This window comes from Gadus macrocephalus, chromosome 1 (genome assembly GCF_031168955.1).
Source record: "Gadus macrocephalus chromosome 1, ASM3116895v1".
In the NCBI taxonomy this organism is placed as follows: domain Eukaryota; kingdom Metazoa; phylum Chordata; class Actinopteri; order Gadiformes; family Gadidae; genus Gadus; species Gadus macrocephalus.
This window is the reverse complement of record NC_082382.1, coordinates 16939226-16955525: the sequence shown is the minus strand read 5'-3', so window position 1 is coordinate 16955525 and position 16300 is coordinate 16939226. Positions and strand designations below refer to the sequence as shown.

At 42.8% G+C, this 16300-nt stretch overlaps 3 protein-coding genes across 4 annotated transcripts; 1 reads left to right on the top strand and 2 right to left on the bottom strand.

Moving 5' to 3' along the window:
• The first annotated feature begins 66 nt into the window (after nt 1-66).
• Nucleotides 67-5699, top strand: LOC132456024 (ceramide synthase 5-like). The gene is made up of 10 exons (XM_060050175.1): nt 67-242; nt 1314-1416; nt 1581-1711; nt 1814-1871; nt 1972-2022; nt 2604-2696; nt 3091-3219; nt 4044-4150; nt 4480-4636; nt 5190-5699. The coding sequence occupies exons 1-10, from the start codon at nt 67-69 to the stop codon at nt 5304-5306; spliced, it is 1122 nt and encodes a 373-aa protein (XP_059906158.1). The 3' UTR covers nt 5307-5699.
• Nucleotides 4707-10300, bottom strand: si:ch73-233m11.2 (NACHT, LRR and PYD domains-containing protein 3). The gene is made up of 9 exons (XM_060050090.1): nt 9841-10300; nt 8145-9747; nt 7811-7972; nt 7518-7691; nt 7097-7270; nt 6734-6907; nt 6424-6597; nt 6027-6194; nt 4707-5891 (listed from the first exon to the last, which is right to left on the bottom strand). Exons 2-9 carry the CDS (start codon nt 9734-9736, stop codon nt 5822-5824), a joined length of 2688 nt encoding a protein of 895 aa, XP_059906073.1. The 5' UTR covers nt 9737-9747; nt 9841-10300; the 3' UTR covers nt 4707-5821.
• A 988-nt stretch (nt 10301-11288) lies between these two features.
• Nucleotides 11289-15622, bottom strand: LOC132455978 (keratin, type II cytoskeletal 8-like). Of its 2 annotated transcripts, XM_060050111.1 has the most exons (10): nt 15241-15622; nt 14809-15017; nt 14590-14650; nt 14333-14428; nt 14082-14246; nt 13728-13853; nt 13029-13249; nt 12877-12923; nt 11526-11584; nt 11289-11370 (listed from the first exon to the last, which is right to left on the bottom strand). In XM_060050111.1, the coding sequence occupies exons 1-10, from the start codon at nt 15511-15513 to the stop codon at nt 11356-11358; spliced, it is 1272 nt and encodes a 423-aa protein (XP_059906094.1). In that variant the 5' UTR covers nt 15514-15622; the 3' UTR covers nt 11289-11355. The 2 variants fall into 2 exon arrangements, with proteins under 2 accessions (XP_059906094.1, XP_059906086.1); XM_060050103.1 differs by having other exon boundaries at nt 11289-11584; nt 15241-15621.
• Nucleotides 15623-16300: the final 678 nt, after the last annotated feature.

Sequence of the window (16300 nt, the reverse complement as noted above, 5' to 3'; positions counted from 1 at the left end):
TCTACATGCCAAGACTATAAGTTATTAGGTATAGTTTAGCGTTGTTGCTCTTGATATCTCTATTCAATGACTTCCTCTATCTTATCATGGATTTGGAGCGAAAGATTTTGGCTGCCCGAAAATGTAACATGGGCGGATCTAGAGCATCCACCTCCAGGGGTGGAATATCCCCGACTAGGCCAAATTGTGTATGCCATACCCTTGGCATTTGGCGTGCTTTTTCTACGGCTACTTTTTGAAAGGTAAGACTTATTTTCCAATGTTCAACTGTGAGCTCGCAGTGTCTTTGCAACGTCTGCGCTACCGCGTCCCCAACTTGTTGCGTTAAATGCTCCCGTGACTTTTGGTCATATGGGGCTGGGGGGAAGAAAGAACCTTTTAAATATTCAAACGTGTATCGTTTACAGAAGGGATAGTTAATTAAAATGAACCATCGATTCAATCTACCCTAAGTAAAAGAGCGAGACACGTTTTGGCGGTGTTTCCGTCAGGGACCTGGTAGAAAAGTAGACTGATTTTAACCAGTCAAAATAGACCTGTGGGTTTTATTATTATAGCGTTGCAAGCCTCACAAAGATCCCACAATGACTCACTGGTTCTTTCTACCTTTTTATTATTGTGGTTTCATACCACTGGCCATGAATGGACATTCCTCCTTTTCTTTTGCCACGTTTTTATACGTAGGCCTACCAGCTTACCGTTTCAGTAACCACCAAATACACATTCCTGTAGCTTTTCAAATGGCTGACATACATTTCTATTTTGTATCATAGGAAAAGATACAGTCAGTTTGATAATTGCACAATAGTTTTACAAGCATTGTCAAAGATGTTTGCCTAAAACTAAGATCATGCTGTGCATGGGCTAATGGTTAAATGAGCAAATTCCTCTGTCTCCAGTGCATGGACATTGGTCAACTCAAGAAGACAGATCCCCTATCAGTTCTCTTGTTTGACTATGGCCAACCACAAGCCTTCCCCTCACATGACTTATTCATCACTTTGTTTAGATGAGGTGCCACATTCTTTAGGATTCTCCTCTACTTTCGATGACTGTTTCCTCTCACTCTCTGCCCCCCGTCTGTCAGTAGCTAATGCATTCCACAAATAATTATTGTGGGCAAACTGTGAAAGCTGAGGACTGAGTGTCGAACACACAGGAGTTCCACTCAGCCCGTCCAATCCAATAAAGAAGTATTCAATGAACTCAAGTGTGCCGATTTCCCTCCCTCCATTTTTGAATGTATTTTGTATAATCCTGTGTGTGTGCGCGCATGTCTGTGTGTGTGCGCATGTCTGTGTGTGTGTGTTTAGGCTTGTCGCCAGGCCCTGTGCCCAGATACTTCATATTCAGGCTGATGTAAGTCGTCCACCTCAGAGCAATGCTGTCTTGGAGAAGGTGTATGGATCCAGAACGGTACATAACGCCTTGTGTATAGATACGCTGGTTTCCTTCATATCTGTAAAAACAAACAAACCACTGATGTGTTGTGATATCCAAACATATATCCCCACACAGTAATGTAAAGCGCTATTCATTGAGTGGACTGTTGATGTCTGTTTTTACACTTAACTGCTCAGTCTCCTGACGAGAAGCAACTGGCTGGACTCTCTAAGCAACTGGACTGGGATGTGCGGAAGATTCAGAGGTGGTTTCGCCTCAGGCGTAACCAGGATAAACCAAGCTTGCTCAAAAAGTTCTCTGAAAGCATGTAGGTTCACAGTTTGGATGCACCACACAGCAAACAAGTTTCAGTTTTTTTGTGTCAGGTGGATTTTAAACATTGTCATTCTATTGTTCTCCTTTACTTTAGGTGGAGGTTTACGTTCTATCTTGGCATATTCATCTATGCAATTCGCTATTTATGGGTGGTAAGTTGTCCAGGCTGCGACAAAGTCACCTCAAGGTGTTGTAGCATTAGCGAAACATTTCATGGGTATAATGATGTATGCTGTGTCTGGTTTCCCCCAGTCTCCTTGGATGTGGAATACCAAAGAATGCTGGTACAACTACCCATTTCAGGTAATAATTACTTAAACAGCAGCTCAAATGCTAGGTCCAGACATTCTTATAGTAAGAAAACCTTACATTACTTAAGAAGGTTGCTTTTAAGGGGAAGTGAACCCCAAATCCATTATTTTTGCATGGTATTATTTCTTATATGATATACAACATGGTATTCTCAGCCATGCCACATCGATTTCAATCGGCCGGAGTACTTGGGGTGACAAACTCTGCGAGTGCATACTCTTGTTCTTGTTCTTCATAGTTGTTAATTTGTCTATTTCTGGAATGAGTGCACTTATGGCTAATACAGCGGTGGCCTGTCTTTTTCTTATTATCAGGATGGTCTCCAGGCTATAAAAACCTAATGTTATTTGTAATATATTTGTATCAAACACAAAGAACTGTATGTAATAGCTGTAACAAAAGTATCACACAGTTTCTGTGGCTCATAACCCTGCGGATAACATGTCCCCCCCCACACTTCAGATGAAATTCAGCCTAAAGATAATTCCTTAAAGTTACATAGGGGTGGAATCTGAATTGATAGGGTTCACTTGCTCTTTGACGGTATTTTTGTGCTTTATTTTCCTTCATAGCCTGTAAGCCCTGGCCAGTACAACTACTATCTAGCTGAGTTGGCCTTCTACTGGTCCCTCATGCTCACCCAGTTTACAGACGTCAAGCGCAAGGTAAGCCAACCATTACTAACATCTCTCAATCGTCTCGCTCACTGTCAAATTCTACTGGAGTCGTTGTCTTGGTGTGGCACACGTACAACTGGCTTTTCCTGAAACGCCAATGTAGCCGACCCTGTTAGCCTTCTTTGTCTCTAAATTCAAATGCAAAAGTTGTGTGTCATGCAAATGCAATGCCTGTGAGAGGAGGCTGTTGTTGAACCAGGCTCCCCCCATGCACCTTTACCCCGATACTCATGCTCCAAGGCGTGCTTTCAATCAGCCGAGGCAATATATAACCAGTAAAGCAAGTCAAAACATGGTTAACAAGTGACACACATGTCCCAACCACTGTCATTTATTGTACACTTTTGATGCGTTTTTGTTTTTTTGCTTTAACCTCTGTCAGGATTTCAACATTATGCTGGTCCACCATTTCGCCACCATCTCTCTCATCACGTTCTCCTACGCTAACAACATGCTGCGGATGGGAACCTTGGTCATGTGTGTGCATGACGCCGCAGACATCTTCCTGGAGGTAAATCGCCAGGGCGATCTGTTGTTTATTTGTCATCAGACGTGGAGATAGCTGCATACTGCAGAGTAGGTGCACAAGACAAAACAAGTCACTCCCTTTATTTTTTTGCAGGTCCTCAAACTTTTAAGTAGGTGGATTTCTGTGGTTCACTGGTTGGGCTGTGTGGGGTTGTTGTACTAATTGTATTCAATGGGAATTATCTGTGTGACACACCCTGTTAAACCGAAAAGTCTACTTCTTTTAGCTGAAGGGAGCATTGTACTTTCTCTTAGTTAATGTATAACCTTGTGCACGTTTACAGTTTAATAGTGAGCTAACCTATGCAGTTCCATGGTCAAGTACGACGCTGACATGACGGCTTTATTTGCCATCCCATAATCCCTTTTCACCTAGCAGCCATCTCGGTTCTAGTGGCTAGCTGAAGCTACGTTTTAGAACCAATATGTGGCGAGGGGATTAAGGCCCATGGAGCATGGAGCAAGTAACAATTATAGCTGTACCGAGAATATACTCCTACCTGTTCTGTGAGAAAAAATGCAGGATTGATTCAATTAATACCCATCCATTATTAAGATATTTTTCCACAAAGAGACTCTGTTTGGCAATAACAGAGTTGAACAAGACATCATGGGGTGTTGCTCTGTGTAAAAGAGAATCATGTGTATTATAGTAACACTAGGACCCCATTAACACCTGCCATTGAAATGTGTTTATGTAGTGTGGGGTAAGATTACTGACAACATTTTGCTCTGTTAATGTAGGAAATATCAACTCCAGTTCTATATTAACTCCTAATGGTACTTTTTTTTCTTTCTTTCTACTAGGCTGCTAAACTTGCAAATTATGCCAAGTGTCAGAAGCTATGCGACACACTGTTCATCGTGTTCAGCCTAGTTTTCTTCATCACTCGCCTTGTCATCTATCCATTCTGGTGAGACTTTCAACATGTTTAATGTGATGTGTTCTTAAACAATGTACATTTCAGACTATTCCCGTCATTGATTGAAATATAACACACAGTTTGATGGAGACACCTTAGAAAGATTAACATCACCTACATGTTAACAATCATATTTGTTTTGGTGTAAATTCTTGTTGTTCGTCACTCATGTTTTTATTGGTTCAATGTTTTTACGGTGTGAGCCATGCAAGTAAAAATAGTTTTCCCACAACATTTTTAAACAGTATAGAAATCTCCCATGAATTTTCGACTCCCCAAACTGATCAACTGCGATTGTGTGTCTGGCTGGGCCGCTCCAGGGTGGTCCGCAGCGTTCTGATCGAGAGCTGGGAGATTGTGGGCCCCTACCAGTCGTGGTGGCTGCTGAACGGGTTGCTACTGATGCTGCAGGTCCTCCACGTCATCTGGTTCTACCTCATCGCTCGCATCGCCATCAAGGCCTTATTCAAGGGAAAGGTAAACGTCTAGTCCGAGTCCCACGTCAAGTGTGCCCTTTATGTCATTCTGTCAGAAATAACTCATGTCATAGACCGAACCATTTATTGAATGAAATGTTAACACACTTTAGTTTGGCACTAAGGTTCCACTCTTTAAGGGGCTCCATGCTGAAGGATTTGAAACAATGACAAACAAATGTCAGATAAAACATACCAACATTGGACAAATGGGAAAACACTGTACAGTCCACTCAGGCGGTACATCTAGTATCTCAACCTGATGTATAGGTTAACTACAACACAGAGCAGCCCAAAGCAGGAGGGGCAGAGGGGGGAGCTGGGGGGTCAAATCCAGGCCTGCACGCTTCACTTCAGAGTGTGTGTGAAATGCAAGGTCTTAAATTGACCGTCCATCGTGTACGTGTGTTTGATTGGTCCGTGTTAGCCATCAGCCGATAGGCGGCACATTAATGGAGAGTCCCGCCAGGAATAGATACGCCCATTTCTGTAAGTCCATTCTGAAGCAGCTCGGTGGGGATAACACTGATGCATAATGTGGCTTCGCTTCCCAGGTTGCAAAGGACGACCGCAGTGACATTGAGAGCAGTTCGGAGGACGAAGCCGACACAAACTGCAGGAGTTCAAAGGACTCCAAGGACTCCAGCTCGAATGGCTGTTCCAGGACCTGAGCTAATATCTGTACAGGATATTACCAATGACATCCATCTCTGTTGTTATTTTAAAAAGATATGTGGCTTTAAAATCACTTACGGCAGAGTTACGCTGACATCCACCTTGCGTCTGGAGTGAGGACTATTTATCACTGTGTGTCTTTTGTGTTTACGGCAGTCAGGTACTTACAGAATGACCTTAGACGATTTTATAAAGCAAGTTTATTTTCTGTTGTTTTGTATTAAGATTACAATTTCAGTGAAATATTTTATTCTGTGAAATGAAAGAGCTTTATCATTGAATAATATATTTGATGGTTGTAGAAGTATTGTTTTATATGCCTTAAAGAGAATGTTCAAAAATACCAAATTATGTCAAATTAAATTACATTAAACATGTTTTTAATGTAATTCACTATGCATTCCTTTTCAGTATATTTAATATATTTATTAAATTGTTGAATAAAATGTCATAGTTGCCATTATTGCTTCGAGCCATCTTAAACCGATAGCAGTAAAATGTCCTTGAACCTTTAGTAATTTATTTTGCCACACTTGTCCATGATCTCGAAAACGTCTTCACTGAAGTCATTATACTTCAGGCTAAAAGGAAGATAAGGCAAAGAAAGGACAATAAGTATAAAAACAAGGCAAAATTCAATAGACAATGTGACCGAATGCCTGTCAAGGAGCAACAGGTATTAATGTGTGTCTGTGGTTATGTGGAGGATCACTCACTTTACTTCCTGCAAGAAGGGGCTGTCCTGTACGACCTGGACAAGGGCTGTAATGGATGCATCGCTCAGCATGTTGTTGGACAGGTCCAGGCTCTTCAGGGAGCGACTGGCCCTCAGGGATGCACACAGGTCCCCAGCGCTGACGTCCGTCAGCTGGGTCATTTCAATGCTAATGTGTAGATAATGGACATCAAATGGCATTTAGTCTCTGTACCGGGACAAGGTGCATATAAATACAGTTAAAGCACAATTTTAGCTAGTTTCACGGTTCTTGGTGCACTTGGGACATTGAGCGAGACCCAGGAGTGAACCAGTCAAATTGTACTCAAATTCATTCAAAGCAGGCGTTTCTGGGGCACACTTGAGACGTAATGAGAGCTGCTCAGTGATTTACTGACCTCAATTCCTCTAGGAGACAGCATGGATCTGCGATAGCCTTCCACAGGCTTTTCATCCCTTCGTCTCCTACGTCATTCAGAGCTAGAGACAGGGACTTGAGCTGGGAGCCCCCACTCGTCAGTAGGCGACCAAACTCGGTAAACACAACTTGTGTCAACTCACACCCCGTCAAACTGGAAGAAAAGCAAACGTTACAACAAGTCAATTCAGGTGACCCCTGTGTGCCGCGAGCAGGTTCCATTGTGTTCACTGACGACTACGACCTGCCATTGTCTGAAGACCAGTGTTATCAAATGAAGTTGAGTGTACCTGAGTTTTTCCAGTGGGCAGCCGGGTTTTCGGAGAGCTTTGCAGAGCTGCAGCGCTCCTTCCGGTCCCAGCTCATTCACAGAGAGATCCAACTCTACCAAGGAGCAGTGGTCTGATCTCAAGGCCTGGGCCAAACGTTGACAGCACCTCCCTGTCAACTCTGTGGCACTGAGTCTGAAAAAAGATGGGACAGTAGTAATCACAATGTAAATTAGTCTACATCTCAGGGCACTGTTGTATTTGATGTAACATTCACAATATGAATTATGATTTTGTTCATGCTGATACTTGGTTTCGGGGTCATTTACCCAGCAAATACAAAAGCAGAAAGATATAAACGTGATCATTTCAGTTTGGCCTTACGTGAGCCTCTGTAGGTTACAATGTGGGTGCTCGAGTGCTTGGGATAGATGCTCTGCTCCAATGTCACCAATTGTGTTTCCTGTCAGGTCCAGAATCCTGAGTTGTGATTGGCCGCAACACAAGGCTGTGGACAAAGCCTCCATGGATTGCGCCGTCACCTGACAGCTACGTAGCCTTATGAGTATCACAAAGAATCGACATTGAGATTAATACCACAAAGATACAACATTGAAATTAGTACCACAAAGATAAGACATTTCGATAAACTGAACCCAATTATGCGGACAGGACACGTGACGATATACAAATCATTTAATAGAATTTGATTACATTCACGCCTCACTCCTTCAGCTTTATGTCATGTTGAATGTAGCCAACAGCCAAATATAAGACATTACATATCAGGTCCATTTTTACATACTTAAGCTCTTGTAGTTTGCAGAAAGGGTTCTCCAGGGCTTGGCACAACTGCACGAGCCCCTGGTCACCGAGCTTGTTGAACATCAGGTCCAACACACTCAACTGGGAGGTGGAGGAGGTAAGCACCAAGGACAGATCTCCACAGCAGGCCTCAGTCAGTCCGGATGCTAGAATGCTATATTAATATAGTTAATATAGTAGATATCATATTCACACCATGTCATTATCATATTATATCATTCAACATTCTCCTATCCCCACCTAAGAGAAATTATGATTTGGGGAAAATCCTACTTTAATGTGTGCAACTTGCAAGCTCTGAGACCACTGCAGAGGACTTTGAGATTAGCGTCTCCAAGTTGGGTACGCGACAGATCAAGCTCCTTGGTTATTCCTTCCCTTAAGGCCTTGGCTATATGGGCAACAGAGGCTGCGCTCAGGGAGCTATTTGATAACCTGGAGAGACAGAGTGAGGGAGGGAGAGAGGGTGTAATTTGACCTGTGCTCCCCCACAAGGGTGGTTTGTCATGCAAGCACAGTGAACAACAAGTCTAAACAATTCTGATATGCAAGGAAAGTACATCCAATAAATACAAAAATTTAATTTTCTGCATACTAGGTGACTTACGTTATCTTCTGAGACAGGCCCATGGCTGGGATCAGGGCATCTGTTCCCTCCTCCGTCAAATTCTTTGCTAAATACAGATTCAAACACTCCATCCCTCCAAGGCACTTTACAACGTAATTCAAAGCAACACAGTCAACAAGGCCCAGGCCTCCATAGCTGATGCCGATTCGAGCCGACGGCGTGATGACTTCCTTCACCAACACATTGTTTTGACTCTGATGGAGCAGCCGGAAGACCGTCAGGTGTTTTTCTTTGTGGTAGCCTTCGACTGTTTTCTGAGAGCTGGTTTCAAGCCAACATTTAAAGTCCATCAGCTGCTCATTGTTAAACGCCCCCAGCAGAGACTCCAGTGGCCTCCGCTGACTGGGGTTCAAAAGCCCTGCCAGGTAGAGATGAAGATACCTCACATGGCCTTCATGCGTGTTCAACAGTTCAGTCGCGTCTTTCGCTATTGTCTTATCCAAAAGGAAAGACACAGCTAATAGCAACTCTTGCATCAGCTGGGAGTGAAACGACAAGATGCATTGATCAGATTCCATGTCACCGTCTACCCTTAGAAGGGAGTGAACCAGGACCGGAGCGTTTAGGAGCTGTTTCAGACCCAATGTTGCAATTCTGTGTTTGCAGCAGGTAGACTGTGGATCAATGCAGCAATGAGCAGCCAGTCTACCTAGGGCCAACACCACTTCTCTGGCCCGGACCTCATCCAGTGCAAGGGATGCGACTATTTGTGCCATTGCATTGACACATATCTCAGTTATTGTTTCAGGCAGTCTCTCTCCAGCATCTAGCTGATTCTTATAAACTGAGCAAACAGTCCAACAAAAACGAGGAGAGGAACCAAAATCGTAAAAACCCAATGTCCTCTCCATGTTCTGCCAAGCAATGTTGGCCACATGTGGGTCAGGGAAGAACTTTCCAAAGTAGGCCTCTCGTTGGGGTTTTGAAAACCCCAACAACTCCAACTTGAAGCCCTCCAGAAACTTCAGACTGTCTGTAGGCCTGGTGGCCACTAAAAAAGTAGCTCCTTTCAGAAGTGACCCGTGAAGTAGGCTGGCCAACAAAGTGGATATTGTGATTGGCATGCTGGGATCAGAGCAGAGAGTGTGTTCTGAGCGGTCCAAGGGATGTTTGTAGAGGTCCAACGTGTCAAACACAAACATTACATTCTCTGGCCTCTGCAGCACAAGAGCCATAGACTCTGGGTCGAACGGATGGCGATTCTGTTGTATCAATGTTTTCAGGGAATATTGGCTGTCACAACTCAGATCCTTCAAGTCATAAAGGAACACATGAGAGAACTTCTGGCAATGATCCCCTTTGGCCCAGTCTACAATAAACTTCTCTAAGGCAGTTGTTTTACCGGACCCTGCTGAGCCAACTAATGCTATTGTTTTGATCTGATCGGACAGAACTGAGTCGACAACATGGCCAAGAGAGGTGAAGCTGGCTCTTATGTCTTCCTCAGCCCCAGTTATCAAAGGAGGTATGTATTGGTTGTCTATTACCACTTTGATTGCCAGCTGGCCGCTCAGAAGGGACGATGTGCCCTTATTGGACATAAGGTCATCCAACAAAGCTTCTTTGTCCATGGTTTCAAAACCTGTGATGAGAACATATAGATAAAATACCTATAAATAGAAAGACATTTCACTGCATCAATTAATTAATTCGTGGCGTGCTTCGTTAGGCCTACCTTATATTCCGTTAAGTATAACGCAGTTATTGAATGCTCTTGAAAATGCAGCCGATTAAGTGACGTGTAAACAATAGTTGACAAAGTGTCCCGAGACTAAGAAAAGAAAGTCGGGTTACAGTCATCCAACTACTTAGACTACAAATCAACCTTCGGACACGGAAGTAGGATTGATATCTGGTTAATTACAGGTTTAGAATTGATGCACACGTCTTATAGTTCTCGAAAGATACGAAACTACTCAGAATCTACGACATGGTTGGGGAAGAGATCCACCCTGACATTAACATTTTCAATAAATGTCGTTCAGGCAAGGACGACATTTACTTGCATGTTTAAAATACATACAACATAGAACACACAAAACAGATGTTTTAAGGCGGAAAAAAAGGCAAATGAAGTGCGCTCCTGCACAGCACACGTACATGGCGCGTCAACAGTCTGGCCCCGCCTTACCGCCACTTCCTATTATAACCGCGTGACCATTATAGCTAAATAATCATCATGATGTAAATAATGATGTTAATCATGATGATAACTTTTTAGATTTTTATAATTATTATGAGATATTATTTATTTGTTTTTGTATTATTATTACGAAATCAAAGCGTTGCCTACCAGATCGACATGTAGGTAGAAGTGTTCAGACACTGCCACCAATAGGTAAACACTTGAACTTGTTTTGTATCTTTTTACTTGCACTCTGTTGTTCTCACAAATTGGTTTGACATTCTCCACATTTGTACAAACTACTAGTTTACCCAGATTTCAAGGTTCAAGCTCAGTCTTTATTTGTGGACTGTTGGGTTGTGGAGGTTTTAACAATCTATAGACATTATCCAAAGGTTGTGACCAGTTTAACAAGAAAACATACCAAAGTCAACCCACATTCGTGACATTAGCTGGAGGCTAACCCTTTGTGTATTTAAAATGTAAAAAATCCCGGATGTGGTAGATTTTTTATTAAAATGTAGTTTGAGAGCTTGAGGCAAGGAACAATAAGCATCCCAAAATGGAATTACCAGACTATCGCTCTGCAGAACCTCTACCCCCACCTGGTACTCTCGCCATTGAGATTAAATTATCTCAACATAGAGTCCCATCTAACTCCATAATAAATGGTTCTAACTTGTAACCTTGGGCCATTTTGGCTAGAAACAGCAATGAGTTGTAATAGTCAATGTTCGAGTCATTGCCTTCTTCAAACGGCTCCTATAGGGCGGGATGAGCTCTGGTTGTTTACAAATAATTATTTTATCTTGCTACACCTGAAAATGTATGTATAAATCCCAGACAGAAACAGGTTAGGTATGTAAGGTTTACATTGAGAGTAAAAACTAATGAACCCATGAGTTAGTGGCACAAGTGCAAGACTTTCAGATAGTGTGAGAAAAACAGGGTTTGATTAGGGAATAATAGTTGTACAAATCTAAAGTCTGCAAAGGATGAACAAATTGTCACACAGACACGTTAATATGCAGCTTCAAAATCCTCCAGTAGGCCTTTATGTTTGGCTCATTGGTCAGGTTTCTGTTGGTCACAAATCGAAATAAATCTGCTAACAAAACATAGAAATTGAATAGAATTCACAAATAAGAACCAGGGAGAGACCAACATAAATATGCAACTAGATTGAAGACCTCGGTTTAATCATATGATGTGATGTTGTCTTGGGTCTCCACTACCTTATAGACAATGGGGGGGGACCTGTCTTGCTTGCTGATCTCGTTAATCTCCTTGACGCCTAGGGGGGAAGTAGAGTGGGGAAAACACATGTAACAAATACTATGTCTACAGGGTACAGTGCAAATAGTACAAACACACACACAAAACCATACACACACACACACACACACACACACACACACACACACACACACACACACACACACACACACACACACACACACACACACACACACACACACCCCATCACACACACTATCACACACACTCACACACACACACACACATGTAAACACATACACGTATGCAACACATACACGTATATACACAAAGACACACACAGGCATACATACATAGTTGCACACATATGGCAACATGTATACACACACATACATGCACACAAGCCCGCAGATACATGCATGCGCATACACACACACTAAAAGTCTTGTATGTTACATTTGTTAACAAAGAGCTGAAAGTCACTGCATGTCATATCAGTAAGCTGTTGTTATTCAAGATAGCAAACCATTTAAGCTAAGAAACCATGACGTTTTTCTAGTAAAGATGGGGCAACTGTTGCTCCATGCAGTTGTATTCCTATCGTTAGTCGGTGACTTATGTCATTTTCTAAGCTTGAATCCATTGAGGAGGCATTTTAACAAAACCTGCCTGAAAGAACCAGTGAGCCCACGTGTTTCAGATTGAAGTCGAACACTATTTGATTTTAAAAATGCATTTTGGGAGAGAGGGGGGGAGTGGCAGGGTCACGACCCCAGGGTTACAACCAAAGGCAATTTTATGATACTTTTTTAGTACTGTCGTTGTGTAACTGCTATGAGCGTTATAAGCAATGTTGTACATGAATTCCGCCGCACACCGTAGCGTTATACCATAGCTGTCCGGAAAGCCTAACCCTTAAATAAATATATCGCTGCTCAGACCGAGCTTCACCATCCACATACACTGCGTCATATAATAAGTGTCCGAAAGGCCAAACTTTCTCGCAGACACCGCATTAAACCACTGCCCAGATAGAGCTCCACAAGTCCACACACACACTGCCAGTGTCCCTTGGCCATGAGTTCAGACTACCTCGTAAAAGGTAGTCTGGCACCACGAAAAGAACGCCACCTGTGTACGCATCAGAGTGAAACGTTCACAGTGTTTTGGGGAGAATTTACATTTTTTTAAAAAAAATTCTCAAAATTTGGGATTTATTTCAGTAGCAGTGATAAACTGGCATAAATTACCATGTTGAGGATCATTTAACACAAATGACCCCGTTTATAACAAAAAAGAGTGGTTTAAGGTTCACTGCCTTAAAAATAATAATCTCTTTGGAATACTTACGTTTGTAGGCCAAAGTCTGAATGCTGACCACAGCCTGTTGACCAATCCTGTAGTGAAGAAATTAGGAAAAAATAGAACATATTTATATTCAAAATTGTGCTTTTAGCCCTTGTTGTGTTTTTGAGGGTCGTCCGGATGCTTCTCCTCCTCACCTGTCCTCTTCACCCTCCAGCAGTTTACTGTAGGTGGAGATCTCGATGTCCAGGGCTAGCTTGATGTTCATCAGCTCCTGGTACTCCCGGAGCTGGCGGGCCATGTCCTGCTTAGCTCTCTGTACGGCCACCTCCAGGTCCCTGATGCGGCCGTTGGCGTCCCTCGTGGCCGTCTGCCCTTTGTCCTCTGCCTCCGACACTTGTTTCTCAAGCGAGGATTCCTGAGCAAAATAATTCAACAGGTTGATTAGTTTTCCTGGGAATAGTCCAGATACGGTGATACAGTTTAAAACAAAACAAAATGAACACCACATGTCGATGTCTAATCTCAATATGGTTGTCTCTGATAACTGTATTGAATTTGTTTATTTGGTTCATGGAAGAAACATGTCGACAACGGGAACCGGTTCCCCGGGATTGTCTGCTGGTTCGTCAGGATCCACAGCCATGAAGTTTCATTTTGACGCCTAACTTAACATTTCAATAGTATGTAAATATCCTAGATGCCTTAGCCAGTATCTAGGTGGATTCTGCTCAGCAGGATTCCGCTATATGTAATATCTCACAGTTGCTTGATAGGCACTGCTTCATATGTGTCATTACATATACAGTCTGTGTGTCTTTTAGGATGTTTTCCTGTTGATAAATAACTGATAATACAACTTTGATTCGCCTCCCAAGCCATCCACTGCTACGCACCTGCCCCTTGGCCGACTGGAGCTCACTCTGCATGCGGCCGATCAGACGGGTGAGATCAGCGATCTCCGACTTAGTCTGACGTAGCTCGTGGCTGTACTGGTCTGCCTGGATAGCAATCTGGTCAAACTGGTGACAAAATGAAAGGATAGAATGTTAATTGTCATCACAGCTCATGACATCATACAACATGTATCTCGAGGGAAGATCCCCCAGCATTGCCTTTAAACATTTCATTTCCTTTATAGATGTATTGCCTCACACCTGGTGTTTGAACCTCGGAGAGCCGACAATATGACGTGAACCAACTGAAATAAAAGGAACGATTTGCAGGTGTTAACGTTTGTTCCGGTTCACCTTGGTTTTGTACGCCACCTCGGCCTCGGCGCGGCCGCGGGCGGCGATCTGCTCGTACTGGGCCTTGACCTCGGCCACGATCTGACTCATGTCCAGACCGCGGGCGTTGTCCATCTGCAACACCACCGAGGTGTCCTTCATGCTCTCCCGCAGCTCCTCCAGCTCCTGAACCCACACACAAGGCCAATGTTAAAAATAAAGACAGAGTAGAACAAACAATGAAATGCATGTCAGTTGAAATAAGGCTATACCGTTTCATAGAAGGCAATGAGAAAGTGGTTTTCGTCAGTCATGCCAGCCAACCTATCCTCCAGATCCACCCTGGTCAAATAGCCAGCATCCACATCCTAGAGGTGAGGGGAGGAAGCATGGTTCACAATCCATCGGCTTTACGTTGGAGACTCATCAGCAAATGTGGCCGTTAAAGCTGGCCGGTGCACTGTTCAAACCAGGTGTGAGTGAAGGAGAATGAACGAGTGAGTGACTAAGATAATAACCAATATTGTACCTTTTTAATCATGACAAAATCATTCTCTGCGCCGTTCCTCTTGTTGATCTCCTCCTCGTATCTGGATCGACATAACCATACATTGAAAGTTGCAGTAAAGTGATTGATTATATCTTAATTAGGCAAGATTACTCTTAATGTCATCTTAAAATAAAACTCCTTTGAACATATTTCACATTTCACAATGCAGTAAAAAAATTAAAAAAAATGCTATCTTACTGGTTCTTGTAGTCATCCACATATTTGTGCATAACATCGCTCTCCTGGCACAGCCTTTCCTTGTCGTTGCCGATCGTGTCCAACTGTCTCTGCAGGTTGGCAATGTAGCCCTTCAGCATCGGCTCTAGTTTAGACTCCTCATCGGACTGTTCACTCAGCAGTTTCCACTTGGTCTCTAGCATCTTGTTCTGTTGCTCCAGGAATCTGACCTATATGCATGATAATAACTTAGGTGTCATCAACATTCACTAAACCAACCAATAAAAAAAACATAAGCAACTAGCCTAACTCTTGCAGTGTTCATTCAGAATTACATCCACGTTGAATAAGTTATGAAAGTATTGCAATTATCGTCTTCTAACTATCTATCCTGTCCTGACAAAGACTGGTAGCCAAACCACTTGAGGAAAAACAAAATAATAATTAGCTTACCTTATCAATTAAGGACGCAAAGCGATTATTGAGGCCCTTGATCTCGTTCTTCTCATGGGTGCGGATGACTTGGATGTCGGGGTCTATGGCCACGTTGAGTGGGGTGAGCAGATTGAGGTTGACGGACACAGCTTTGATAGGGGCGCCTCCGGGGGAGGAGAAGCTGCTGGCTCTGGGGCCAGAGTTGGACCCCAGAGACATGCTGCTGAAGCCCCCTGAGTATCCGGAGTATCGACCCTTCTGGATGCTGCCATGCTTTGATCTCAAACTCATGGTGGTCGCGATGTGCGTGGAGGATACTGTTGATGTGGGGAGGCGCAGTGTGAGCTTAGAAATAGTGTAGCACTGAGATGAAGACTCCTCGCAGACAGCTGTTATCAGTGTGCGGGGAAGGGCGGGGTTTGATTGTGAGGTTAAGCGGTGTAACCAGTTTGACACACACCTCTGCTACCCACGGTGATGCAAATAGATCATAAATATTTAGTTTTCCTTCAGGGTTGGATTCCCACCTTGGTGAATGGCTCTGCTGTTAGAGTGACATGAATTGTTTATTCGTTCTTAAAAAAGACTGCAAATGTTTAAATGGTATGGGAACAATGAGGGCTACATTGTCTATTTGTGTCTATTTATTACATTATTCTATTTTAAAACCCACATGTTCAATGTTTCAAAGAAACACTGTGATACATGAAAATGAACATTTCAGAGATGTACAAAGACATTTACAAAAAAGGTGGATTAGGGAGGCAATACAAGGTAAGGTTCAATCAGTGGAGTATTTTAAAGCAGCTATATTGTATTGTGGGTTTGTCTAAAAGCAACGGTATGGATGTTTTTTAGCATAATTAGTTTTTCAGATTTGCTGAAATTCTATTAACATTCTGGCAGTAGTCAATTAATCAAATGCTCCCACACAAAAAAGGCAACTTATAGTATATGTTATCACAGGCCAATAATAAGCCCGTCCAAAAGGGAAATATTTGGAGGGTCTACCTGTCCTGCATAACTACCCTGCTCTGCCGGGGGTAAGTAAAAAGATTAAATACGATAAAATAAAATA

Excerpts from the sequence above, each read along its gene's own strand:
- LOC132456024 (XM_060050175.1), top strand. The coding sequence starts at position 67 with ATGACTTCCTCTATCTTATCATGGATTTGGAGCGAAAGATTTTGGCTG. Across the intron at positions 3,220-4,043 it reads CCGCAGACATCTTCCTGGAG|GCTGCTAAACTTGCAAATTA; the intron begins GTAAATCGCCAG and ends TCTTTCTACTAG. Across the intron at positions 4,637-5,189 it reads AGGCCTTATTCAAGGGAAAG|GTTGCAAAGGACGACCGCAG; the intron begins GTAAACGTCTAG and ends TTCGCTTCCCAG.
- si:ch73-233m11.2 (XM_060050090.1), bottom strand. The coding sequence starts at position 9,736 with ATGGACAAAGAAGCTTTGTTGGATGACCTTATGTCCAATAAGGGCACA. Across the intron at positions 6,908-7,096 it reads TGTAACCTACAGAGGCTCAC|ACTCAGTGCCACAGAGTTGA; the intron begins GTAAGGCCAAAC and ends ATCTTTTTTCAG. Across the intron at positions 6,598-6,733 it reads TGCCCACTGGAAAAACTCAG|TTTGACGGGGTGTGAGTTGA; the intron begins GTACACTCAACT and ends CTTTTCTTCCAG.
- LOC132455978 (XM_060050103.1), bottom strand. The coding sequence starts at position 15,513 with ATGAGTTTGAGATCAAAGCATGGCAGCATCCAGAAGGGTCGATACTCC. Across the intron at positions 15,018-15,240 it reads TTGCGTCCTTAATTGATAAG|GTCAGATTCCTGGAGCAACA; the intron begins GTAAGCTAATTA and ends TCATGCATATAG. Across the intron at positions 13,250-13,727 it reads TCCAGTCGGCCAAGGGGCAG|GAATCCTCGCTTGAGAAACA; the intron begins GTGCGTAGCAGT and ends TATTTTGCTCAG.